Source organism: Temnothorax curvispinosus, unplaced genomic scaffold (assembly GCF_003070985.1).
Source record: "Temnothorax curvispinosus isolate PA1 unplaced genomic scaffold, ASM307098v1 QBEX01002937.1, whole genome shotgun sequence".
Taxonomy (NCBI): Eukaryota; Metazoa; Arthropoda; class Insecta; order Hymenoptera; family Formicidae; genus Temnothorax; species Temnothorax curvispinosus.
The window spans coordinates 168,637-195,171 of NW_020212717.1; the positions used below are offsets into that span (position 1 = coordinate 168,637).

The 26,535-nt window shown below is 39.0% G+C and overlaps 1 protein-coding gene across 4 annotated transcripts; it reads right to left on the bottom strand.

Annotated features, from left to right (window-relative positions):
• Positions 1 to 54: 54 nt before the first annotated feature.
• On the bottom strand, positions 55 to 23,021 carry LOC112452075 (matrix metalloproteinase-14-like). Of its 4 annotated transcripts, none has more exons than XM_025012106.1 (10): positions 22,009 to 23,021; positions 11,829 to 11,952; positions 9,899 to 10,006; positions 8,078 to 8,232; positions 7,670 to 7,972; positions 7,432 to 7,567; positions 7,167 to 7,303; positions 6,658 to 6,978; positions 6,334 to 6,415; positions 55 to 2,052 (listed from the first exon to the last, which is right to left on the bottom strand). In XM_025012106.1, exons 1-10 carry the CDS (start codon positions 22,141 to 22,143, stop codon positions 1,898 to 1,900), a joined length of 1,656 nt encoding a protein of 551 aa, XP_024867874.1. In that variant the 5' UTR covers positions 22,144 to 23,021; the 3' UTR covers positions 55 to 1,897. The 4 variants fall into 4 exon arrangements, with proteins under 4 accessions (XP_024867874.1, XP_024867873.1, XP_024867876.1 ...); XM_025012105.1 differs by having other exon boundaries at positions 6,223 to 6,415; XM_025012108.1 differs by lacking the exon at positions 55 to 2,052 and adding an exon at positions 2,118 to 2,467.
• Positions 23,022 to 26,535: the final 3,514 nt, after the last annotated feature.

Genomic DNA, 26,535 nt, shown 5'->3' on the forward strand with positions numbered 1-26,535 from the left:
TGCGTGTGTGTAAGCAAAATGCGCATATAGCGAATAATATGCATTGAAAAATGATTAAAATAAACATATGTATTTATTAATATTATTTGTATGACGATGAAAAATATAATACAATAGAGATTTTGTTCAAGGCACGACACAATAGCGTGGCAAGTTTCAATATGAATTATTAATACCCTAATGTCAGTAGCAACACAAAGAAAGGCATTGCACAATTAAATTTATGTATATTAGATGGTAATATTCAAGCTGCCTTAAACAACAACCAATCATTTAAACAGTTAAAAACAAGATTGTGTAATAAAAAAGTTACGTTCGTGTTGTACAGAAATTCTTTTATTCAACGAATACTGATGAAAAGTACAAAGCCTTTCTTTTTGTACTCTGATAATACTTAAAGGCTAAGTATAATTTTTAACAATTAAGTACTGGTCAAACATTCGTATTATTAGACATTAAGATACTTTTTGAAATATAAGGAAATATATGAGACACACAATTATTAGAGCTGTTTTAACATTTGTCAATACTGAACACAGGAATACTGATCGAAGATAGTTTTCACGTGTATAATCTTTCTTTTCTTACCAAAACGATTGGTGTATGTTTTTGTGTTAAACGCGTGTCAAAGTGCACTTTTATTTTGTAAAATCTAGAAAAGAAAAAGGGGTACTTAATTCATAAGAACTGTATAGATGTATAAATTCTCATACATACAGCACCATTAATGTCAGAGATCAGTCTGACAATTTGCATACAGTTGTAATAATATAGTTATATATAAAACTACAACAGGCTACCGTTAGAAGAAACCGCGAGAAAGAAATGTTTATATAAAACGACACAAGAATTCTCTTCAAACATACTCGATAATGGAAGCGAAATTAAACGTATGGTTTGAAGCGACGTTGACGTATAGAAAAAGTTGCGCTTGAACAGACCTGGCATTTACAATTCCTTTTGGAGAGTTGTATAAATTACAAAAATATTTTCTAAGGCACTTGCGCATTAGATAATAGTCACTTTAGTATAATCGCAACGCACCATGATACTAGCACTAGATATTTATATACATATAAATGGTTCGCGCATGCAAATGAAATTGAACAAAAAGACATTGAATAAAAATAATATACACATAGGCTATAATTGCTTAGTGTTATATGGAATATAGTAGCATTTTTTACATTACATAAGTATAGGAGAGTCTATAATATTCACGCATATAATACTTTCATTAATCAACAAATACATATTTTTTACTTACAATATTGTCAGTAAAGAATCCGATTATTGCTTTATTAATTATTAGTTGTCATGTCGCAATATCCTAATATCCTTTATACATTTCGCGATCTAATCGAACGGTCGGATCTCAAGGAATCAGTATAAGTGCCTTTGACGTTTAAAGTTCTTTGCAAATGATGGACACGCGAATAAACAGGCAGTGTAAAACGTTCTACGTTACGTTACTGCGCGTGAAACATCATTCAAAGGTAGCATAATGGTATCGTGCGTGTGTGTGTGTGTGCGCGCGCGCGTGTATGTATGTATCACGCACACGCACATATTTTTTTGCGCTTGCATTTATAAAAAATGTGTGCAAATTCAAAAATACTTGTTACAGCCGCGCTGCGCTTTCGCTTTTTGCGCAAGCACGCGGCTCAACATCAGTTTAATTGCGACGAAAATATTGGTCGTCGAAAATTTCCTAGCTATCTATTTATTATAAATTATATAATTATCGGGAGCGCAGGCAGGTTCCTGAAGACGCTGCGCCGCGCGTCAACGACAACGGTTTTAATCGGCAGGATCTGCGTTCGAAGTTCGAAGCGGCCAATCACAGACACGTTCACAGTAGAAAAGGAAAATCGATCGGGGCGACGTGGATATGTCTTTACGTAGCCACGACGAACCTCGCGATGATCCCTGTCGCGATGCTGAGCAGAAGCTGCAACGTCCTTCCCGACGGATGTAACAAACTCGCGGATGCCCCAGAGTTTCCGTGATCGTGATCGTGATTCGATGATGTGACGAGCTCGTCGGTTCCTCCTGTCGAATTCAAATTGGAATCGTAGTGGCGCGTAATGTCGCGCGTCGCGCGACGCCGCCGGCGCGCGACGCGGTCGGCGCGTCGCGCATGCGCATGCGCACACTCGAGAGCGTGAAACAGTTGAGGTGAAACATGGCGCGGGCCGGGCCGCGAAGGCGCGAAGCGTCGCACGCCACAGAGATGTCATGTCGGCCGTTTAGCCCTCGCTCTCGCCGCCGTTGCCGGTTGACGATTGACGATTGACGGTTGACGTTTGACGGTTGACGTTTGACGTTTGCCGGTTGCCGCTGTTTGGAACTTTATTTGCTTTTTCCGCGCGTAAATAATCGGGGTATTTGGCACGTGTATCGGTCGTGGGTCGCGCCGCTTTGACCGCTTACTTTTTCCCGAATTCGGGATGTACATTGTTGTCGTCTGGAAAAGGTGATTGCTCCCGGTTAATGCGGGTGGTGGATCATCTTATTGACTCACTGAGTGAGGTGAGTGAGCCTTCTCACGTTTTCTTTTCTTTTCTATCTTTTGTAAGCAGACATCGTCGTTATTATTGGTCGCGTTCAGCAGACCAAGCCGTTCAGTAGCAATCGAACGTGCGTGGCTTTTACTTTTAGAACCAACCACGCAAGGCAGAGTGTTGATAAGACGAACTCAACAGTTGTGTCTGCTGAACGCGCCCTATTGTCTGTACACAGCTCAGTATTTAGTGCTATTCTCATATAAATGCGTAATTTTTATTTTGTATTTATATTTGATATACTCTAAAAACACGTCTGATTTCTTTATACCGAACAGACAAGTTATGCATATGTGTATATTGTATATCGGTTCTGTACATCGCGGATAAAGAATTCGACGTTTAATTGATTTAATATGGCTGCCTGATTTCGAACTGATTATGAAATTGAAATTTCTAACTATATTATATTCAATATTTTATTCGCAGGCTACGTCAAATTTGAAGCCGACGATTGTTGCGAGGGCAAGCCATTTCAGCATTTATTTGGCAAGCACCAAATACACGAGAATGTCAACATATGAATTACTTATTATTGTAATGGTAAGTAATTAAGTATGCATGTGTGTGTGTGTGTGTGTGGTTGTGTTTGTGTTTGTGTGTTAAAGATCCCCATGCTAGACAAAGTACAGAAGTAATAAGAGTATGTCGAATCTTCAAGTAATGAGACGCGAATCTTCATTAAATTAAATCTTAATAAGCTCTCTGTCTTCTATCTTCTATCTCGTGACCTTTCTCGTTCGAAAACAATTTACGGGCCCATATTTAAAAAATCCGTGGCGCATCGGCAGCTAGTAAGACTATAACTATATAAAATTATATATTTATTTTGTACTATTTTTATTTTACTACCTATATTTACTTTGCAAAACAAATTTATATAACTGCATTAGAATCGAAACGTATAGTTAAAGTAAAAAATATCTCACAAACACATCAAACAAATATTTTGTTACTCCTCTCATAGATTCGTACGCGTCGTAAAAAAATAGAGCACGGAGAAAGAACATAGAGAGAAATAGGGAAACTTACAATTAGATTGAGTATTTAAGAGTCACAAGAGAGTGCATTATTTTCTCATAAAATCCCATTAATTGGATTATGGCCCGAAGAAACGTCAGAGGGAAAGATTTAGGGCTAGTGCGTGTCACGATTGCAAACCACACATTATACGTACGTTTCCAAAATATTAATTTTCAACGGGCACGACGAATACCTGAGATTAAGTACTTGTGCAGCGAGGCGTGCGTGTAAGGCCGGTATAGTCAAATCTTATTATATTTAAGGTTGTCTTAAGTTTATCTGTAGATGTTACTGCATCGTTTCATTGGCTACGGAGTATCTAAAGATGAACTTAAGACAATTTTACATATAAAATCTGATTATGAATATCGGCCTAAAAGACTATTTGCGGGTAAAGATATCTTTTAATCTGGAAAACGAATGATAGGAAAAAAGGAACGAATAAATGTGTATGTGTGTGTGTGTGTATGAAAATCATGGAAGGAACAAGGATTTCCCGTAAGACCGTAAGAGTCGACGTATTGTTAGAGAGAAGGAGCAAGTCGAAAACACGCTTTTATGCTAGATTAAGTTCCAAACAACGCAACTGCCAACGGCAGTGACCAGTGACTCATGCACCTCATCCCTGTTTCACGCTCGTGTGCAGGTGCACGCGTGTGCTCTCACGTGCATGGATTTTAGAACAAGTTGGTATGGTGCGTGTTGATTGATGAGACGTGTAATTTTGGTGTTATCTACTATTATTTGACCTGTGTCATTTAAGTTATGATCGATGATGCAACATACGGAGAAAGATTCATGCTTTATACACAAGTGCTATTTTTTATCTACTAATAATAATAAAAGTCTCACACTCTGGGAAGGACGAAAATAGAGATAGAGTACGCGTGTAAGGAAACAAAAGAGGCAGCGAATAAATAGTACGCGAAACCATAATCGTAATGTGCTAATGAATGAAAGCCGTCCGTGTAAACGAAACAAGAACAAAAGAGAAAGAGTGAGAGAGAAAAAGAGAGAACGTAAAAAATGTCTCTTATTTCTAGAATATATTTACTCGTGTCTTGTCAAACTGGATGCGGCGACGATGATATACTGCGACCTTTCGCACGATCACCATTTAGTTTTCAAAGTCCGTCGGTATTCTCAGAAATTAAATACTTAGTGTTTTTATCCGTCGCCTGGCTAATAAATACTCTGGGCTTTAGCGTACACTCCGTACAGCAAAATTATCAACGGTATGTGAAATTATACTAATTAAAACTTTTCTTCGTAAATCTTTGTGATAAAGAATCGATGTAAGCCATGAAATGATGTTGACGAATTCAAAACAGAAAATCTTAGATTCGCGAATCTGTATTACGGGATGGGATGAGACTAAATAACGATTATATATGATTAAAATTATGGGCAATGTTAACAATTAACGAATGATAACGTTATAATGTATTATAATAAATTAAAGTTTTATGTGTTATAAAGCTAAATGTTAATTTAGGTTTATAAAACGCAAAACTATAATTAATCGATTAATTAAGTGATTATTTATACTTTTCAATTTCGAGTACGCTTGGTTAGTGATGGGAATAGGCATAGAACAGTTGCCAACCAAAATAATGCCATTAATGTTTTTACGCGCGTAGACTAATCGTGCAAGCATTACTTTATTTTCCCATGTTTCACTTACCTAATTTCGTAACTTCCGTGTAAATATATAGAGCTTGAATTATGATACGTTAGGTATGTTTGAAATACATTTCGTTATCCAGCGAGCATAAGCGTTGCGTCACATCCGATTTTAGCGATCTGTGACTCGATAAAACGCACGAGATACAAAAGAGTCACTTCGAATCGTCATGCTCGTAATATCTCGGGACAACGTTACAACATTCTAGTTCGAACCTACCAGTTTATTCTAACATAATATTGTATCTCAACTTTGTACTAGGTATTGAGAGAAAGAGAGAGAGGGAGAGAGAGGAAATAAACCTGATTCCCCCCTCTCTCTCTCTCTCTTTCTCTATTTATTTTAAAGTATTGCGTGCACGTGTCTTTTTGCGCCTGTGATGAAGCCTTAGTATCGTAGTAGCCAGGTATACGAAACACCAAATTTTTTAATATCGCGCTTCCTGCCTGCCTCCGTGCCAAGGGGATTATTTGTTTCCACGTTGATTATTTTCAACGAATTGGAACGAACGAAGCAGACTACTAGGTATCCAATGTCGCGATTCTCCGGGGCATTAATTTGAAGTGCAATTCATGAGGCTTCGCGGAAACTTATTCATCTCGTTGTTCTTGGAACATTCTTATTACGTATGACGGTATATTAACGGAAATTAATAAGTACAGTAACAATAATTACGCCCAACGCACACGTCGATAAAAGACGAAGAATAAAATCTGTGATAAGATATACGAAAAGGTAACAGAGAAATTAATTTTATGAATTAGTTGAAGAACCGAGAGCTATTAGATAACAGAGAAATTAACTTTATGAATTGGTTGAAGAACCGAGAGCTATTCTTCGAGATATATCCATTTCAAGAGATATTCAATTTGAGATAAGCGCGGACTAGGTTGTCGCGGACAATGTTCAAGATTTTTCGAGGCGAGGCAGGATTCGATAAAGATTTTGTACCTGCGTCTAGAATGATGTCGCCAACGCTGTCAAGACTACCGTAATCGTCGAGTCTATCAGTATCAGCCACGTCCAGGTTACTGGCAAATGCGAATGGCCAGTGATCATTACCTAGTGTCCCTCTGTTAGCGGACTTGCACCCGAACCACCAGTACGCTGTCGATCTTGGGAAGGCGGGATTAGCGTCGTCCACCTGACAAATCCAAGAGATGATTTTTTTTCATATAATATATTTTTATAGAATCGTTCCGTAATTTGGGACGTAACACAGGACGGGAGAGAAAGAGAGCAAGAAGAGGCGCGCGCGCGCGTGTTATTACGTAAGCTCGATGTTATTTTCCAGCCGTTATTTTTCGATCGAAATATATATTGCCATATGTAACGCTGCTATAGAAGTAAAAGAAAAAATTAATTAAAAATCCAAATCGTACTTGCCTTGAACATTCGGTCGTTAAATCGATAGTAGGCGTTATCTTGGAAGAAGTACGTGTAGCCCTTGTAGGTCACTGCTGCGTTGACGTGATTCGGTATGCCTTCCCAATTTTGAATGAGCTTAGGATAGTTATTTCTCACCGGTGGCTTCGACGCTGGATCAAAGCGCCAGAATTTCGCGCCTTTGTAGAAGTAAATCTTGCCGTTTCCGGTCCATACGGTAGCCGCATCGATGTTATCGGGAATACCGGTGAAACCATCGCTAATTTCCTTCGGATAGTCACCGTCTATGGTCGTATTAATATACCTCCAGTACTGCGTGCCCTGAGGCAAAATAATTGTAAATAAGGTTAGTTGTAGCGAATGAAATCTGCATATTGAATTACAATACATTGCAGCGATATATATATATGTACATAAAATACATATTTAGTATGGTGAAGAAAGAAAAACGAAATCAATTTTGGATCTCACTCATTGTCAAGGAAAGTTGTGGTCAGGTGAACGATTACCTTGAAGAAGTAAGTCTTGCCATTCCTGTATGTAAATGCAGCGTCTATATTTGATGGAAGCTCCTTCCACGTGCTGCTAATACGTCTAGGATAGCCGCTGGCCACACCGTTGTCCGTTAATTTCCAGTAATGTTTTCCTGGAAATTCCACAGTAGTATATCAGCATTCTCGCCTCTTTGCTAGTCTTGCGCGTGCGCGCAGCATCTCTTTGCTAGAGAATCCAAACGCTAAACACTAATGAAAGATTACAACTCGTAGTACGTACCTTTGAACGCAATTATCTCGCCGTCTTTTGTGTTGAACATCGCGTCGACCTTGGGATCTTTACACAGTTCAGGATCTTCTTCGGCAGGCGGCAAAGGTCGCGATCCTCGCGACGTGCTCTTCGTTCCATATAGAGCCTGAAATGAATTTCGTATCGCTATTCGAGAAGCACGCTACATCATCCATGGATCCACGAATGTAACTCATAATAGGAGATTTCGGTCGTCTAACGGGCGTACCTGAATCGCGCTGACATCGTCCTGATCCAGGATAAAGTGTGGATCGTAGCCGCGGTAAAAAGGTGCCATTAGGGCACTCTTGACATCGCTGTGACTTAAGCCGAGCGAGTGCCCGAATTCATGAGCCGCGACTTGAAAGAGATTGGTACCGCGATAGCTTTTGATGGTCCATCGTTCAGCGTCGTCGAAATGAGCATCACCACCGTACACGGGAAAATACGCGTGCGCCAAGGTGCCGCCAGGTCCATCGAAAGGATCACCGTCGCCGTGCTCGCCTACCTCGAATCTGATTTCGATGTGAACCTAAACGCGAATTAATACACCTTTTCTTAGAAAATATTACCCGCGTCGAGTGATGACATGAGTAAGTGGATATATATATGTATCTCGATTGTATGAGCCCCTTACATTTTCATGTCCTGTTTTGCGGGTAAATGTCAGATCAGTTTCACCCGACCAAACGCTGAATGCGTTCGCGATTTCTTTATCCACTTCCTGTTTGTTTATACCAGTTGGATACTTGCTAATTTTGTACGTCAGGCTCTTCGTACGCCATCTAGATCCTACGATAAAGCGTTTTAATACATACGTACTCAGGTGCGCATGGAAAAGAGCGAGGGAATATTTGTCTTGTTTAAAAAATATTGCGATGCAGCCTCGTTCGCACGCACGCACAAGCTGTTCTTTTTCCGCAGCTATTAACGTGTCCACGTAAGTCCGTTACGCACCAACGCAACGCGAGGATCTACGCTATAGAAATCCGGCTGCGATACGCGCGTCACGTTCCGATCTTCCGATATATTGTTATATTTGTTCCCCGATCTTGCGAATCTACGTACACACTGTTGCGTCGTCATTGTATTATGGCGCGTAAATTGTTTATTACTCGTAAGGATGAAAATCGCGACTCGCGTGTTACGTGCTCATTACGGTTACACAGCTACGATTTATGCAACAGTTGCGCGCATCTCGAGTAAGTACGACTCTTACGCAACGATCCATTCGATCCGTTTACTATATATATACATATATATGCGAGATCCGAATGAGCAAAATGAGGGACTAACTGTGTAGCGTATAGTTATATTGGATTATCACCGGGTGTGTCGAATTTTGTGCGACTGACATTCCGTAGGATGCACGCATGGCCGAACTTAGCACCAAGAGTTCACTGAAACATGAAGCGCACGTGCTTGGGTTCAAAGTCACGGTTAGCCCGCGTGAAGCTGCGATCGCTTTATTATTCCGTCGATAGTCACGCGTAAGAATGCCTTTGCCCCTTTGGGCTTTTGCCCACTCTGTTTTTTTGTTTTCAATACAACGTGACCGAAAGGATTGAAAGGATTGACGTGGACGAGTCAACGAGCGTTTAAGTATCGAGCATTTTTTAGCGAGACGCTTCATTGCATATAAATGTAAATATATATATCTCGTCGGTTGTAAATATACCTACTAAAGAAATATATAAGTACGCGCCCGTTACATGTGTATTTGAATACAAAATATTTTTAAGAATCGAAAGAGGATTTTGTCGATTCGTTAACCGTTAACCGATCGTCGCTCTATTTATTTTGCATTAGTATCATTAGATCTCGCAAAGTGAATTTAGTACAGATGCGAAAATTGCGAATGCAACAGTTGATTCCAACGAATTCACGTGGCTGATTTAGAATGTATTTGGCACATCCGACAGACATGTTATCGCGATATAGATATAAATCCACGTGACTCGTTTAGGGTGACTGACTCCATATCAAAGACTCTAGTACCACGTAGTGGTAAACGCGCGGAATACGTTCATTATTCATTGTAAAAAGACCAAAGACCCTGTAGGCCTGTAATGCGTTAAATAATTAATTTACGTATCTCTATACGCGTAACCTTTTATTCCTCTCGTTATTTCGTTATTTCGTGACGGCGGCTATTATTAATATATATAATAGCTAACCCTTTCTGTTTTACGCGATAATGTATTTTATGTAGACTTTCCACGAGTTTCAATAGGGACGGTTTCGACGGTTTGTCGATGCGGATCGATTAGAATGATTAGATAATCCCGACCGCGCGATCGATCAAACGTAAAGTTGTGTCACGCCTCGCGCGATTACGTCTACGCTCTCGATTGCATTAAACTTTCTTAAATTTGTCAATTACCGATTAGTCGCGCAAAGTGACGAAATCTATTGATCTTTCGATCAAGCTTTATAAATATCAACATGTTTTGCTCACCTTGAAGAGCGTATCTCTTCGATCTTCCATCGGCAGCTGGCCCAACTTTATCTTTAACACCGCATCTTGGTGTAGCCATAAGCTTAACGGTCTCTTCATTCAATTCGCCTGAAATTAAAAAATATCGAGATAAATTTGAGGATTATTATTTATTCCCGTTGTTCATTCCCGTAGAACCGAAGAGATGAGACAACACGTTGCTCTTCACGAAAATCGATATCGTTGCGTTTTGCCGCCTCCTATCAGTCCTATCATCGTCTTCTGTGTACGTGAATCGCGTGATAAAAATAATTAAATGCCCGCGGATTTTCTCGTATTATTGATTGTCAGGATATAGATGGAGATTGGAGAGTCTGTCGCGGAGAGCGTATTTTCGTGCTGGACACATTACGCATATATTTCTCGCACCCTGTGCACGTATTAATTTATCTCATGCATCATGTATGCACAATATGCATGTATAGTTCGCGGGAGTACTCGTGCACACGCGCTATCACTAGTTTCGCAGCGTGGTCACGCGACTCGAACGCGACATTTACGGATCCATCGTTGCAAAGGTTGTATTTTTTCGCCGGGGCGCGATATGCGACAAAGATTGTATTTTTTTGGACCACAATTTTGCGAGAAACGTATCTTATACTTATTACGAAATAACTCTGATGAAACTTTCAACATTGTCGCTTTTCATTGATAGTTTTCTTTTTTTTTTAAATAATTTTAAATAAATGCACTGTTTTACATTTTAACATATATTCCGAACATCTTTCCTCTATCGTGCAAAGCAAAAAGTCTTGATGGAAAGGAAAGTGACGAACGCAGCCGAATCGTGTTAGTTCTGATGATAGTTAGGGAAAAAATAATGTCAAAATTTCAAAGTGAAAATCACGTAATTTCTGTATACGTTTTCGTTGTACTTCTTTTTACTTATTTTAAGAGTTACATTCATTATCATTGCAGCTATATAAACGCGTCAACACGGGCGCGGGCGGCGCGCGACGCGGCGACTAGTAGATTATGGCCGATAAACGCGTTTCATCTCGGATAATGCCGTCACCGATGGCCTACAATTTTACAGTTAGGTCACTCTTCCGTTCACCTTCGGTTTTTATTGGACTCCATTGCTTGTATTTCGCCCTGTCATGGACTCTCGTATAGCACCACTGTACCACTATAATGTCTATAATGATAATGACCGACGAAGCTTGCTCGCGTTCACATTCTTTATCTTTTTCATTCCATTCCCTCTCTTTGAAAAGTTTTATTCGGTCTGTATTATTAATCGCAGTTGCAAGGCAGTTTTTGGATGTTTTAAGACTTGTCGCGTATTTTTCACATATTTCTCGATCGATATTTCTCAAATGATATAAGTATTTCCCAAAATGATCGCTCGCAGAAGCGATGGGACCGTTGCACTCGCTATAGTAATGACAATGACTCATTGCTTGAAGCGTCAGGTTGAGTTCGGTCGCGATGAGTTTCATCGAATCCTGAATCATCGCTGTTCATTATCATTAACGGTCTAAATCGACTGGAGAAAGAGGGAAAAGACCCGTAACGGGGAACAGGGTTTTGTTATCGCTCCTCAGTCCTCAAGCAGTTTGACATGTACATAAAGAGACACGTATATATGTAAACTTGATAAAACTTAATATTTTTCCCCTTTTCTTTTCTTTTCTTGAATCACACGAGGTGCACAAGCATGCAGCATCGAGTAAACGCATCTTCTCCGTAATTTTCCGCATGAATCACCAATATCAATGCGTCTGCTGAGATTCGATGATAGATAAAAAACTCAAGTATATCTTATACGTTATACATACGTGCTTGTGATATACATGCGTACACGGTATATGTGGTATATAATAATAATACAAATACGTCAATGTTTAAGAATATATAAATTTAGACAAGTAGATGAAATTTAACATACCTGTTATGTTAAGACCGGCAAACGCCTGGAATTCTTCGATCGCCGCCGTCAGCTTATCCTCGCTTAAAAAAGCACCACTTTCCGGATTTGTCGGCGGTAAATATCCGTATTGCGCCAGATAATTCTGTAATATTTAAATACGCTCTTTAACACACCTTTCTTGAATTCGTTAATGTAACAATGTATGTATGTCTACGTAGGTATCGTTCAACTTTTCCCAGTATTTCGGCGATCAAAGTGTACGTATATCGATATTTCTTCGTTGACTCTCTCGAGTCTCGAAGACTCTCTCGAGATAAAGGTATATCATACTGTATCGCGAAATCGTGCAGGCAGAAATTAACGCATTTCGCAAAGAATCGGCCTTTAAGTTCGGTGTCGGTGTAATATAACGTAACATTGTGACATTTTACGAGCTTCGTTTTTCGAAAGTGAGTAACTAATAAAAGATAGGGGGAATTTGGTTAATCCGTGTGTAAATTTGCCAACGCCTTTTTCGGGCTTGTCGCTCTTCTTTCGATATCGTTTGCGTTGTACAATTATATAATTGTAATTTCAATTATATGCAGGTGGGAAATCTCTGCACGTGTTATAGCTGTATATCGTTACATCGTCGTACCATTGCAGTCATACACAGATCGCGTTGAAACCTTCGGCGATTTTTGCCAATACACGCGTCGCTTATCGTTCCGCGCTTACAACGTGCGAATGCCAATCGTACGTGACATATTTCTAATCCACAAACTAAAATATTACCGATCCGATGTTACACGAGACGTGCTCTTTTCTCGCGAGAAGAAGCGCGTGTCGCAATAATGATACGACCCGCACAAGATCGTCATTAGAGCCAATTTGGATGACGTTACGTTCGAAGTACAGATTACCTCCTTAAGAGAATGACTCATCCCTTCATATCGGGCACGGAAAGCGCTGTCTGCTTCTCTCGCGCGCGTTCTAGATTCGCGTAAAATAGCCATCTTGACGAGCACGCGCGTTTCTAATATGCTAGCCAGTAGGATAATTCACCGTTGCGTGGAGAGTTAGCCGATCGATTTGCTGTCGCGTGCATTCTTTTCGGAGCTACCTCCGTATTGATTTTGTTCTTACCCGCGCGGCGGCTCGCCGCCACACGAACGTACGCGTATTCCTAATCCGCGTTTATACTTTATATCACGGATAAACTCGAGATGTTTAGCACAAAGAAAGTATAATTCGATAATTCGAATAATGTCAAATTTGAATAAAATGAGAGAGAGAAAGAGAGAGACGAGATATTGAGAAAGTTGACAACTATTTATATTTATAAGAGATGGTATCGAGGACTCGAGCAAAGAATCCGGCAATTTGTCGTAAATTACATTATTATTGCGCAAAATAGTAAGTATATAAGTCGGATGTAAGTCACGCGAGAATTACCAAAGTACTCATCAGGTTCCATAGATTAGGCGGATTAGGCAACAAGCAGCGCGGACTGAACGAGGAGATTGACCTAACCGACAACGGGATTTACTGTTATTTAACGACACTTACGCACACTTATGTCCTCATTAATATTCTATGAATCGCACAACGAACGTCAAAATATCACGTATTCGTTACTGAACCATGCAAAAGAAGACGGCGGACGATTTACATTTACTCATCTTTTTATATTCCATGTTATTTGCCTCGTGTATTGTTGAGAATATACTTATTTTATTGTATTTCAGAATCATACACGCGGAGATTCTTTAAGGAAAGATAATATAACTTTCCATGATTAATGCAAAATTACGATTTCTCTTTCTTGCGTGACATTTACATACATACAGATTTAAAAATGAAACGATCGCACTTTGTTATTCTGTAAATTGGTTCGGCAACAAGGTCATCTGTAGTATAATTGCGAAGTTATGGCGTGAATCATGCCGTTGCAGAGGGGGGGGGGGCACATAAAGGGTATATTCATTCGGATGTTTTCGCAGTGGTAATCCGATGCATCCCTTGATAACAGTGCAAAGTTTCTGAGTGTAGCCTTGGGTCGCTGATTCATATTTTTTTAGGACAAAAATTTAAACTTACACAAACATATTTTAAAATTAATTTAAAAAAAACTGTTTTAGTTGTGTTATAAATACAATAATCGTTATATCGCAGATTATAATTTTCCGATGTTTTTTTTTTCTTTAACAAAATTCCGTTACCAAATTTTGCAGCGTAAGGGAATAACGCGCGCGCGCGCTGTGCGTGTGTAACTATGGAATTTCCAGAACCATATCTCGTTGATAAGAACTTGCTTTCGTAAGACTGGGTGGTATCTTCAACAGGTTAAATATTAACATTTAATTTTGTGGCCATCACACTTTCTTCCGGTCGAATGAATGAGAATGAGTCAGTGCTCCTACGAATCACACAAGTTTCGTAATATGCTCTAGACGAGTCAGCTTCCGCAAAGGTTGAGATTTTTATGAATGAACGTAAGTGGAGTGCGTCCGTACCCACGCGTGCATGTGTCACGCGGGAATGGTTCCCTTTCTACTTCCCTCTCCCCTCTCTCTGCGCATATTATCCATATGTGTATGTGTCTCTTTGCGTTCGTACACATATATATTATACGTGTAGAATCAACGTGTACGCTGTACGGTTCTACGACGCGACTGAATCAGCCAAGTGGTTTTCCACGTATCCGATCATGACTTGATTCATTGTCAGCATTGCACGGCGCGGTAAAAGTAGAGGTAGAGGTAGAAGTAGAGGTAGAGGTTTCGCTGGAATTCAAGGTCTAGTCTAATGGATGCTGATCATCGACCGGCGGGCATTGGCAGCGATTGTCTTCAATTAATTGCGAGTGCTGGGTGAAGTACACTGAGATGATTAACACATCTATTACCGCTAGCACGCGCGCGCACTCGCAAAATATACGGATGTTAAAGATGGATGAGAATGGATACGCGCACCTTTATATGTATATATTGTATTTATATTTATATTGTCAAATATATTCAAATATTAATCGTTGCATTTTGAATAAATTGTAGCGGTTTGGTAACTAAACATAAGGGAGACACAATTATAGGCCTCTGGGGCACGGAAGGCATCACGCGATGATTATCCGGATGTTCCTTGTGTAACCGGAAATGTACGCGCGGAAAGATGCACAATACATTGGTTAAAACTTGAAACCTTGGGTACAATTATATTTTATGACCGCGCATGAATCGCATCAGAATGATCTGCCGAGTGCACAGAGTAGATCTTTCCACAGCATGTATCATTATTCATTACACAAAAAGACGAACCGCCTACACGCGGAATTATCTATCAAGTTTAATTTTATTTTGAGTTTTTCTCCTCTTTTTGCACGCACGCGCGCGCACACAAGAGGAAACTTATAAGAATTTTCTTCACGACGGAGAAAAAATGTATCTTTGAAAAATAATTATTCCGTCTGCGGACGCGATTGACAGAAATTCATTATTTTCTCTTTCATTCTTTTCTATAGTTATATCATATCTTTTTAAAACCCATATCTTCTTAAAACCGATTGAATATCCATCATTTAATTACGTCACCGAATGCTGTATGAATTTTTTAAAATATCCTCGTGTCATTATCTGTGAATTAACACAACGAATTTGGTATGATAGAGAAATTCTTTATCATCATATGCATTTCTCATCGAGAAATCTCAGAAATCTCATGCTCGTAAAACTTGTAATTTTTGTATGTCGTTCCCGCCGTAATTATACAGCGGAACTCACGTTAGACACGAAATGTTTTATATCCGGATTACCTTGAATCCGTCGTTCAAGGTATGACGTAAATAACCACGATAATATTCTTTCAAAAGTACAGTCTGCGCCAAAAGTGCTATGCTATTGATCTTGTGGATTTGGATACTGTCGTCGTCTATACGTTTGTCGTCGAAGACAATCGTGCTACAATAATTCAATATATGGAGAAGAAATCTTTTATATCTCTCTTCTTCCGTATCCGTATATATCTACTAATCCTCTTGGAGTGACGAACAGACTTATCGTACGTAATTATACTCACTCGTGTCATACGCACGTGTGAAGTACAATGCTCGTTTCCATGACCTGAATTTTTGGTCGTTGAGATTTCGTGTTACTTGCAGACGTATCGTGATCACTGTTTTCTGCAGCAGATCGCAACGGTGCGACCTAATCTCTCCAAGCGGTATCTAATCTGAGACGTTGAAAAAATGCTGATTATCAAATTATAAGTCATTAATCTGAATAATTCTGTTATTTCTCTTATATTTAAAATAGATTGAAAATTTACTTGATCCTGACGAAAATAGATAAAGGTAGTATCTAGGATCTAGGTCAACCGTCGATTGTACAACTTGTACGATTAGTAGATAGCAGGATACCGCAAAGGCCAAGTGTTTCATGCTAATGAAAACTCGAGCAACTCTATCTCAGCGGAACGTAATGTCTCTTCCGAATACTGACTGGTTAGAATCGTGTTCGCGATATTAACCGTGCTGACAAATTGCATTCGATCATTTTTATATAATTGTTTTCCACGATTATCATTAATATTGTAATGAATATCGTCGTCGCATGGTTATTAATTTTATCTCACGGTTTCGTTTTCGGAAGTCATCACGCAAATGCTGTGTCCAGAGCTGAGAGAATTTAATACGTGCATTATGAAATGCGTCTAAATAGTCGAGTCTGCCTACATGGTATTTTATCTTGTCGCGTTATCAACGATAACGACCTGGTTCACCGTCCATAAAAGTTTATTTTTTTCCCTCGTCAGTTAAACGCAGATAACTTGTAATAAATAAATTACACACAGTTCTAACCCTTGTAATGATGTCTGTTTTGTGTGTGTGCGTATTTTGTCTATCCCTAAATTGCTCAAGCTCTATTCCTAATTAACTCGCAAGTTATATCTTATTTCTTCATATAAGCATGGAATGGTGCAGATAAGATTTTTACTCGTCGAGTATACGTTCGATACTCGGTCGTCTAACGATGAAAGCATGAGTCTGATGGACAAGAGATAATTTAAAAGGTTAACTTAGCACGCACAGGCTAGTTTTGTCTCGCGACGTGACAAAATACAATGCGTCTTATTGCATTTGTCAGAGGGCATTATGAATTTGGCGCGAATGTGATACATACACTGTATATACATATCTTAATTTGACACATGTGCAGGATTTTCTGAACGTTCCAAATCTTTGAAAAAATTCCTATCTCTTGTATTATCTTCCCAATCAAATCTTCTATATATGTATATATATTAGGGTGGTCCTTATTTTTCGACTTTTAAATTTATTCTGCGGCACCCCCCAGAATGTTTCCAATTTGCAAAAAAATAATTTCTGCCAAAGCTCAGTTCGATTTTACAACTCGTAATAAATACTGTTTTTGATCTTCGTTTCTAGTAATTAATTTACTGTAATTCTCCATTAACTTAACGCCTCTTTCCGCTGTATATCGCTAACAGCTTTTAATTTGGATACAATTTGAAAACCTTTTTTAAAAGTGTCGTTTTCTGACCGGGTTGACGGGTCAGCCTGCATAAAATCCTGACTAATATTAAATCTGTCGAAAAAATCAGCTGTTTTCGCAGTTACGAAATGTTCAATATCTTTTTCTAGCACTTCAGGAATATTGTGTGTTTTTATAACTACGCGCTTAACACTTTTATTTGTCGATATTTTTTCTGGATTGATAGCTTCAATCATCTACTTTTTCGTATCTACGGATACTTTCTGATCAAAGAATTATATTAAATATACACAAGAAATTCGGAATAAACAAATATGCGAAAATTACGGGATGCACATATATATATAGGATAGGATAGGATACTGAGAATACAAAGAAAATGTTGCGAAAAATAACACCCCAGCCAGGATTCGAACCTGGACCTCCCTCATTCCGTGACGGGCGTCTCACCAATCGATCACTGAGGCATGTGGTGATATTTATCGCAACATTAGTTAATAAGGAAGAACGTCTTTTACCGGCGACGTATATAAACACGGTCGTATAAACAATAAGTATGAGATTATATCGTATGTGATAGTATGTGTATTATCACGGTCGTCTAATCTCATACTTATTGTTAATGGAATAAACAGTTTAATACAAGAGAATTCAAAATGTTTAAAAATCCGGGGGCACAGGTTTCCGTTATCCGATCGAGCTGAGCTTTGGCAGGGATTATTTTTTTGCGAATTGGAAACATTCTGGAAGGTGTCGCAAAAAAATGTTTAAAAAATTTTTTTGTCGAGTAAATAAGGACTACCCTAATATACATGTATAAAATTCTCACGATAGCGAGTGAAGGTTCAATATATATAAAAACTTAAACGCAATTGTTACTTGTCCAACTTGTTCAGGTCTCTGGAATCGAAAATTTCGCAATAATTTTCACATTGCGTATATTCGATGACGATAACATGAATGCAAAAAAATATATAGATATAATTCTGCACAAAGAGCAATTTTTCTTCGACTGCCAAATACTGTCCGATTGTAAGATTTTCAAGTTTGTTGATTATAAAATAAAAGGAAAGAGCGCATAAAAAAGTGTCGAGTAATCGCACCGGCCTTGAAGAGGCCGACGTCTTTGTCGACACAAACGCCATCGGTATTCCACGTCCTTTGCTCTCGCGCGCGAACGTTGTTTGAATATAAAAGATAATTCTCCGACTATCCACCGATCCACCGATCTACCGCTGCTTTGTACAATATGCCTTTCAGTGTGTAACTTCACGGTAGTCTTTATTCTTTATAAAAGTGGCATAAGTCAAAACTCGAAGAACAAAAATATAAATGAGAAAAATTAACGTAGAAAATACACGATTGACTATGTTATTTTTAGAAAATTAGAAAAAAACCGATATCACTTTTACAACAAATGTATTCAGTCATTAAATTAACGTGTTAATTATCCTTATTTAACGATGTTGTAGTGATATCGCGAATCAAGCATAAATAATAATAATCGAAACGCGAGACACTTATCACCTCGTGATTTTATCTATTTGCTGTTTCGTCCCGTTGCATCGATAGGAAAGTAACTAATTTGACCGATTTGTGCGATTGCAGAATAATTTGGTATTTTTTTGATATTAGATATTAGTAGATTGTAGAATATTATTACAACTATTTCGCTAATTCTGTAAGTTACGTTTGCAAGATTCGATAATAATGTTTCATCCGTAAACATTGGCAAAATTGGTAAGTGATGAAAGCGAGTGATTCATAAAAAAAAGCTCTTAAAAATCGCTGATTCAACAGGCACGGAAGTAAAATAGTTCAGCTCGTGCAAGTAACGCGCGACTGAAGTCTATACGTCATATGAGTCATCGTTGCGGTGCAAATGACACGAATGCGAATTTTTCTTATTTTTTTTTATCGATAAGCCAATGTTTCAAGTTTCAACAACGCGTCAATGTCAATTGATGCTAATGCGCATAAGGCGTAGGCCGGTGCACTTGTTAATTTGAGAATTGCGTTTTGCTTAAAAAGAAAAAGAAACGCTCAGAGGGCTCGGGCGTTGTCTTACAAATGCGACCGAGACGCGTTCGTGATGTCGCGACAGTAATGTCAACGACGATGACGCGACAGGACGTGTTTAAAAGACGGATATTTAAGCGAATTAAGATTAAAAGTTAGGTACCGTAGGCATGATACAGGTTGCACTGGGAACAATTTTTAGTGTAACCGTTAGGAGCGTGTATTACATAACATAACAAACGACGCACGTGCGGATTCCACGTGTCGAGTTTATTACGTAAACTACACGGACACGTTCGCGGAAATAGCAACAGCGCCGCGGTTTCAACGAGAAATCAGACAGTCACTTTGACACGTGATGATTACATATTAGCGCGCGCACGCGCACGCCCGCGTTATTTCACACAAACAATTAATCTAAAAATATTTTTTTATCTTCAACACATATGTATATCTCGTTATCGTCTTTTAAATTTGACCGATAGTTTTGGCACTCGATCGCTTCGTTAATATGTAAGTACTTTCTGTTAGTTTTCGAATAAATTTTTTTCCCCTTTCTATATTTCTCTTAAAATGTATTATCTTATGATTTAAACCGATTATTCAATTATAAGGAGGAACGGTTCAAATTTTATCATCTACGACATTGACTGTCGAAGGCGCGTGTCTTATCGACAGGTATATATAGCCATCTCCGCGAGTGTGTCGGAATTGTCGGATGCATGGCGTCACTAATCGCATACTTGGATTTTTTGTCTTTCTCATCCACGTGTATTCGACCCACTGCTAATCGCTAACATATCGTTCGTGCTTGAGAACAAACAAGCGTGTTCCGACTTGAGCAAGAGCCGCATCTTTGCTTTGTTCATGCGTTGAAAGCTATCGAAACATCGCGCCCGCGCCGGAGAGTCCACGCGGTACCTATTTGACGAAATTCGCGAAAATATTGTTGTCGTATTAAACTCGAGCCCAAGCGTTCGCGATCACGATTTAAAATCCTGTTAGCTGTTAGTCCTGTTACCCCACAGTACAATACTCAACTTACAGATACGATGTTTTTGTCCAACGATAATCTTTTGCTATCTGTATACCTACTCATTGTATACTCATTTTATGCCATGGCAGAAGGTTTCCCCCGAAGGCTTCAACGACATTAAAACCGCAAATGTAATTTCTCTCGGCAAATTAAGCGAAAATTATCTTTTTATCTTACATTCGATATAATCGGGAAGAAGAAATGTCAAAATACTGCTGGCTTAAAAGAGCGAATGATCGCTAGATCGAGCGCGACGATGAGAATATCTATGATCGGATCGTTACTATTCCGATGATGGCTGATGACGCCCGTGTTCAGACTATGAATCCGATGACGATCGCGGTGACAAAGGCCAACACACGCGATCTCTGTACAGTGTATTTCCGTGTTGAGGAACATACATTATTTACAATTTCCTAGTATATTTTAACGAGAATTAAAAATTTAACGAGAGAAACGTACGCGCGTGATTCGGTGACTTGGCACCTTGCCCGAAAATTGGAGCATCAGGTAGGTAGTCAGCGAAAAAATTAATTTTGCCAATCTCGTACCGTATTACCTTACGATTTTAGAAGCTTGAAACGATGGAAGCGACTGAAATAGATGAGAAAACGCTTTTGTTTCGAAAGTGTTAAGCTTTATTTATGATCGTGATAATTTTTGCAGACACGTGGCGATATATTTTTTTCTACTTAAATATATGCATACTCACCAATACCACACAGTAATTACTGTTTGACATTGCAAATGACTTTTCTACGGTTGTGTAAACAAGCGTGTGATGACGCGTAGCGCAGTAGTATAAATTATTTATTAAACGTTCTTATAAAAGTTTTACGTATAAAAGTTAAGGTCTTGGCTTTCCTTATTAATTATTCACGTGGACACACACATACACGCACACACACGTCTTAATTAATTAAATTAAAAAATCAACCCGAATCTTTGTGATTTCAAAGTTTCAAATCGCAATTATTCGTCCAAGACAATTGTTGAATTGAGAATAAGTAAATGCAAGGGATCGCGCGCGCGTTTCTATCTGTTCAAGAACATCAGATAGCACAAAGTGATAGGCCGTGTGTTTACCTAAACCGATAATTAAGTTTGTTATCGCTAAATGTGTGTAATTTAAAATCTTAATATAGAACTTGCTCTATACTTATGGATATAGATGCACAGAGCTAAACTTTTTGCGTGACAATGTATAAACGAAAAACGAAAGGATCCTCCAAAATGCTCGATTCGTTGTAATATTAAACCGAGGATATTGCACGGCGCAAAGACAGTTTGGGGTGGCCGATTTAATCGCACCTCGGAGTTTAAAGATAAACGTTTTTCCTTCCTAGAATGTTACTCGTACCATTTTAACGCGAATATACACGTACGCGCAATGCGATCTTGTATTACTCATATGTGACGCATCGTGAGGATTAGTTCCTTCCTTTCTTCCGAATATCGGCGCGCAAACTCGCTACATCGCGCGATCACAAAATGCTGCATGGTGTCATATAATTGTGCCAGCAGTGAACCGAGTAATAAAGTAACTTTATTTTCACAGTCGCGGTTGTGTGTACATCTACGTGTATTTCTGTGTGTATTTTATACATCTCTTTTCTTTTCATATGTGAGAAAATAATTATTTGAATTTACTTACAGCGGCAGTGGTGTCACTGATGACGACATCGGTCGGTGCCGCTTCTGTATCCGTGTACAAAACGAGGAACGCTATCACCATCAGGTAGACGTCGACTCTTCGCTGTCGTGAAACAATCTCGATCCACCTCGTCATATTTTCGACCGACGCTGCTTTCGATCCAACTCGTGTCACCGTTAAGCTGAATTTCCGCTAGGGAATGGATCAACGCGATTTTCTATACAGCGTCGCAGTGCTCGCTTTTTTTTTACAGTGCCCCCTCCCCCCAGAAAAACACTGAATACACACGTTGCACGTGCTTTTCTAGGGTACACCCCGTGTCGTATCGTCGCCGTTGAGAATTGCAACGTCGAACGATGTCAGACGATGATAGGTACTTTCAATTTCAATTATTTCCTCTTGTTTTAGATAAATCGTCTCGCGTATACGAGCTATCGGGTTCTCGCGCGCGACGCGTTACTTCTGGCGTTATAATTTTGTTAATCGCGAAAAAAAACGATATCTCTCGACTCTCGATATCTCCACCGTTTCCACGTAGTTCCACTGTGTAGTTCTCGACAGAGTACCACACTTGGCAGGGTGGTGGTCTTCAACGTGGTTGCCACAACACTATCGATCTCGTGGTGTTTTCCTCGCTGAATGATAGTTCGCCCCAGGGCTCTTTCGCTCTGTTGCTTCAAACGTGAACCTTTGTACTCCTCGCGTATTCGCGTATTCTTGTATTCGTGTGTACGCGCCTTGCATGCACCTCGTTCGATTTTCAGTCCGACAAAGACCTCCCTGTTCTTCCGTGATTTGCAGAGAGATTCGTTTCGATGAACTCGAAATCGAGGAACGAAGGAAGACAAAGATATGAAGAGAGAGATACGATACAAAGGTTGGAGCGAGCAAGGATGGATCACGTAGGCTGTCGATCCACGTCAAAGGAGAGGAGAGCCGAACGGTGCAAAAACGCGCGGATACGCGGTGCCGCTCTCTATCCGGAGTCCACCGCTACTCTGAATCGTAATCAGTCTGCCACTGACTTTTATCGAGATCTCCCACCATAGCCGCGATGGCCACGGTCACCAATCGCGCACCACGGTTTGACGGCTGACGGCGCTCCTACACGTGCAGGTATACATGTTGCAGGCGTTGCAGCTTGCAGCGCGCGCTGCTGCCTGCTGCCTTTGCATGCGCGATAGTTAGTCAGATCGGGGGAAAAGGATAAAGTTTCAAGATAAAGTTACCAACTTCCCCGTGTTTCCTGATCTCAGAATAGCCCGAAATCATCCCTTACTTGACATTTGACACACAAAACATTTCGTACGGTCGCATTTTTTCCATTTTCCATTTTCTCTTTTTTTTTCCTACTCAAGATGACGATGTTACGAAAGATCTTTGGCTCGCATTAATTACATATCTCTCGCTGATGGACCCTTTAAAAATCTTTGATTAAATGATTGTGGTAAATATTGAGTCCCAATGACGTGTTTGCGAAAATGGGGAAGATACCTATGTACTATATATATATATATGTGTATGTACTGGTGCTATTACTCTTTTCCCATCTTTCCCTCAGTCACCAGGAGACAGCGAACCGATTCTCCAAGTCGATGAATAATGGAGCGATATCTTTCACTCTGCATGATATTCCGATCGTATGTTTAAACATTAGGATCCTCTTTTCAATATCTATTGTGTCGAAGGAAATTATATCCCGGGAGGTTTCGTGGGTAACTTTGTGACTCATTCGGGTTTTAGGCTACTCTCCATTCCCAAGAATTCCTTTCGGAATTTAGCAATGCCGACGACCGCAGACTCGATCCCAAGTCGGGATTGATGCATGAATTTCATATGTAGATGAACCGCCGCGCCGCGCGAGCTTTTAAGTAATTTTTCAATGGCATGAAGATAAGAGTCTGCATTAGCTCTGACATTCGACGTTTATGATATTTTAAATTTTAAAATGTTTATTTAAATCTCTTTACGTATAAATTAATATGTAGTAAGATTTCGCATTATTAGAAATGTCGGTAAAATTAATTGACAAACGGTGTCCATATTCGCCATAATTACATGTTTTTTTTTTTTTTTAGAAATGCTCTACTTATCAATCGAACAGCCTATCGTAACAACAAAATGCTTTTCTTCTTATTGTTAGTTATCCGTACCGGTAGGTATTACAAAGGATACTTATGTATATTAACTGAAACCGCGAGTCTCGTGGAGACAAAACTTGAATGCAAATGGCTCACAACAGTACATTGAACGAATGAGTAATCATCAGACTTTTTTGATGCGCACGATTGTCGCTCTGCATTTCATCTTTAAATGAATAAAGAGTTATCATTCTTTTTTCCTTCAATTCTTTTTTCTTCCTACTTAATTCGTGTGGAAGATCTCTCGTTTCTTTCTCCCCGAATTTCACCTGTAATCATTATTTCAAAATCTTTTATCAATTCCATAAATATTTCTTATCTTACGCGAACGAAAGACTTTATGTTCGTTTATTTTGCGCGAACGTGATTCTTATGAGAATATTTGTCGACTCGTAAACAAAAATCCGACAATTTCATTTGGATTTTAAAATAAAAAAATATGCGGGAAAATATGTTAAGAAGGTGCTTCGTAAAATTTTATTTTTATCTTATTGTTAGCAAAGAATAATATGCGTGACATCTTTAGTACCTTTCAACATAAACTGATAATGTATAATTTGTAAATGAAATCGAGAGACTTTAACAAAGTAAGTGTACACATACACAGTAGGACCACGGTGTATAACCATACCCAGCATCGACACTGAACGTTTTTAGTGAGTCCCAACTCCGTACATCTAGGAATATGGCGGCCTATGTATGTATGACAAAGAGAAAAATACTTCTCTCTCTTTTTCTCTTAAGCGTTCGTACATCTCAGAAGATGGCGGCGAGTCATGTGACCGGGACCTACTACATCAAAGGTGCCGACGCTCACTGTCGCTGCTGGGTATGGTTATGGTTATACCGTGGTAGAACTTCTCAATCGTTTATAAATTAAGAATAGCTCGATTCTGAAATCCGTTTATTTTTTCAGAAAGTACGTTATTATGTCGTTACGTACATACATGCATATCATTTTATAGACGTAAAGTTATTGAGAAACTTGTTTTATTTATGAACATTACAATGTGAAATATTACTTTTTTCTTTAATATTTGGTATAGATTGTATGTTAGGTGCAAAACTTTATTGGTGTGCGCGCAGGTGTGTGTAGCAATTGCAAGTTTGAAAAAGTCATATCTCTATTCTCATATATTACTGATTGCGAGTTAAAATGTTGAAAAACTTTTTAACTTTTATGTGTGATATATATACATATATATATATATATATATATGCATACAAAAGATAAAAAGCATTCTTGTCCGTGAAGTTAGTCCCTTGAAGTAGGGCAGTGATGCCTGCTTTTCAACAGAGAAGGAGAGTAAGCATAGGTCGACGAAGACATCAGCTTGAGACGATCGCATCCATGCCGCACCTAAAAATTATACTCTGCTCGCGCTAAATCTCATTTATTTCTCCCTCCTTTTTTGTCAAGCTACAAACGTTGCACTATGATCCTAATCGTTTGTCGATCGTTTATTCAGCCGGTCATTCTTCGATTCCTTTGGTCGTTCTTCCCGACTTGGATTCACCTGGTCAAGGCCATCGTCACGTCGATTCGCTCGTATTCGCGACTCATCTCATTTCTAATCATAAAAATTAGCGGAATGTTTGCATCGAGTGTAATTAAGAAATTAATTGTAGATATCTACGTTTTGTCTCGTCTTATTAATAATAACTCTTATTGTTTCTCATCGGGCTTTTTTTCCTATTTTCTAGAGAATCATTTATGGAGATTGTTTGTATCCTTGATTGGTTTCGCGTATTGGTTTTATCACATTTCATAATCGAATCATTGATTATTCATGACATTTTATTTTAATATGTTTGCAACGTTTATTATGACGTAATATTAATGAAGAGAGAGAGAGAGAGAGAGAGAGGGAGAGAGAGAGAGCGCAAAATCAAAAGGTTACTATTTTCAAGTTAATTTTTTTACGAAATGTGTAGAGTTTTTGCTCCAAAGAACAGAAAGAGTATGTGTTTGGACGGATTATGTATATGAGAGCCGCAGGCTGCGGAAACTAACCACGGTATACTGCTACTACTGAAAGCTACTCATTCTCTGAGCGTTCATGTGAGTGATTCATCGTCGCGCGATTCTTCGTAGAGAAACGGACACACTCGGAAGTAACGTCCATCGTAAAATCAGCCAGAGACGCTCTCTTATAAAGATTTATACTATCAATTAAACTTTAAATATACCAGATGTGCTCGTGATGAAAAATTCCACGACTGGGGATAACCGGGGGATGAATCATTTCCTTGGATTCGCATTCAAATTTTCGTTGGATACAAAATTTGCGAACTACATGAGAGAATAGCGGCAACGAGTAAACAAATGATACCCTCTTCTAACAATTCTGTTATCTATGTAAGGAAATTTCCCAGACAGTAGGTA

Coding starts and splice junctions, on each gene's coding strand:
- LOC112452075 (XM_025012105.1), bottom strand. CDS start 22,143: ATGACGAGGTGGATCGAGATTGTTTCACGACAGCGAAGAGTCGACGTC. Junction 7,568..7,669: donor ACGATGTCAGCGCGATTCAG/GTACGCCCGTTA, acceptor AATTCATTTCAG/GCTCTATATGGAACGAAGAG. Junction 2,053..6,222: donor CGACATCATTCTAGACGCAG/GTACAAAATCTT, acceptor TGAATTCGACAG/GAGGAACCGACGAGCTCGTC.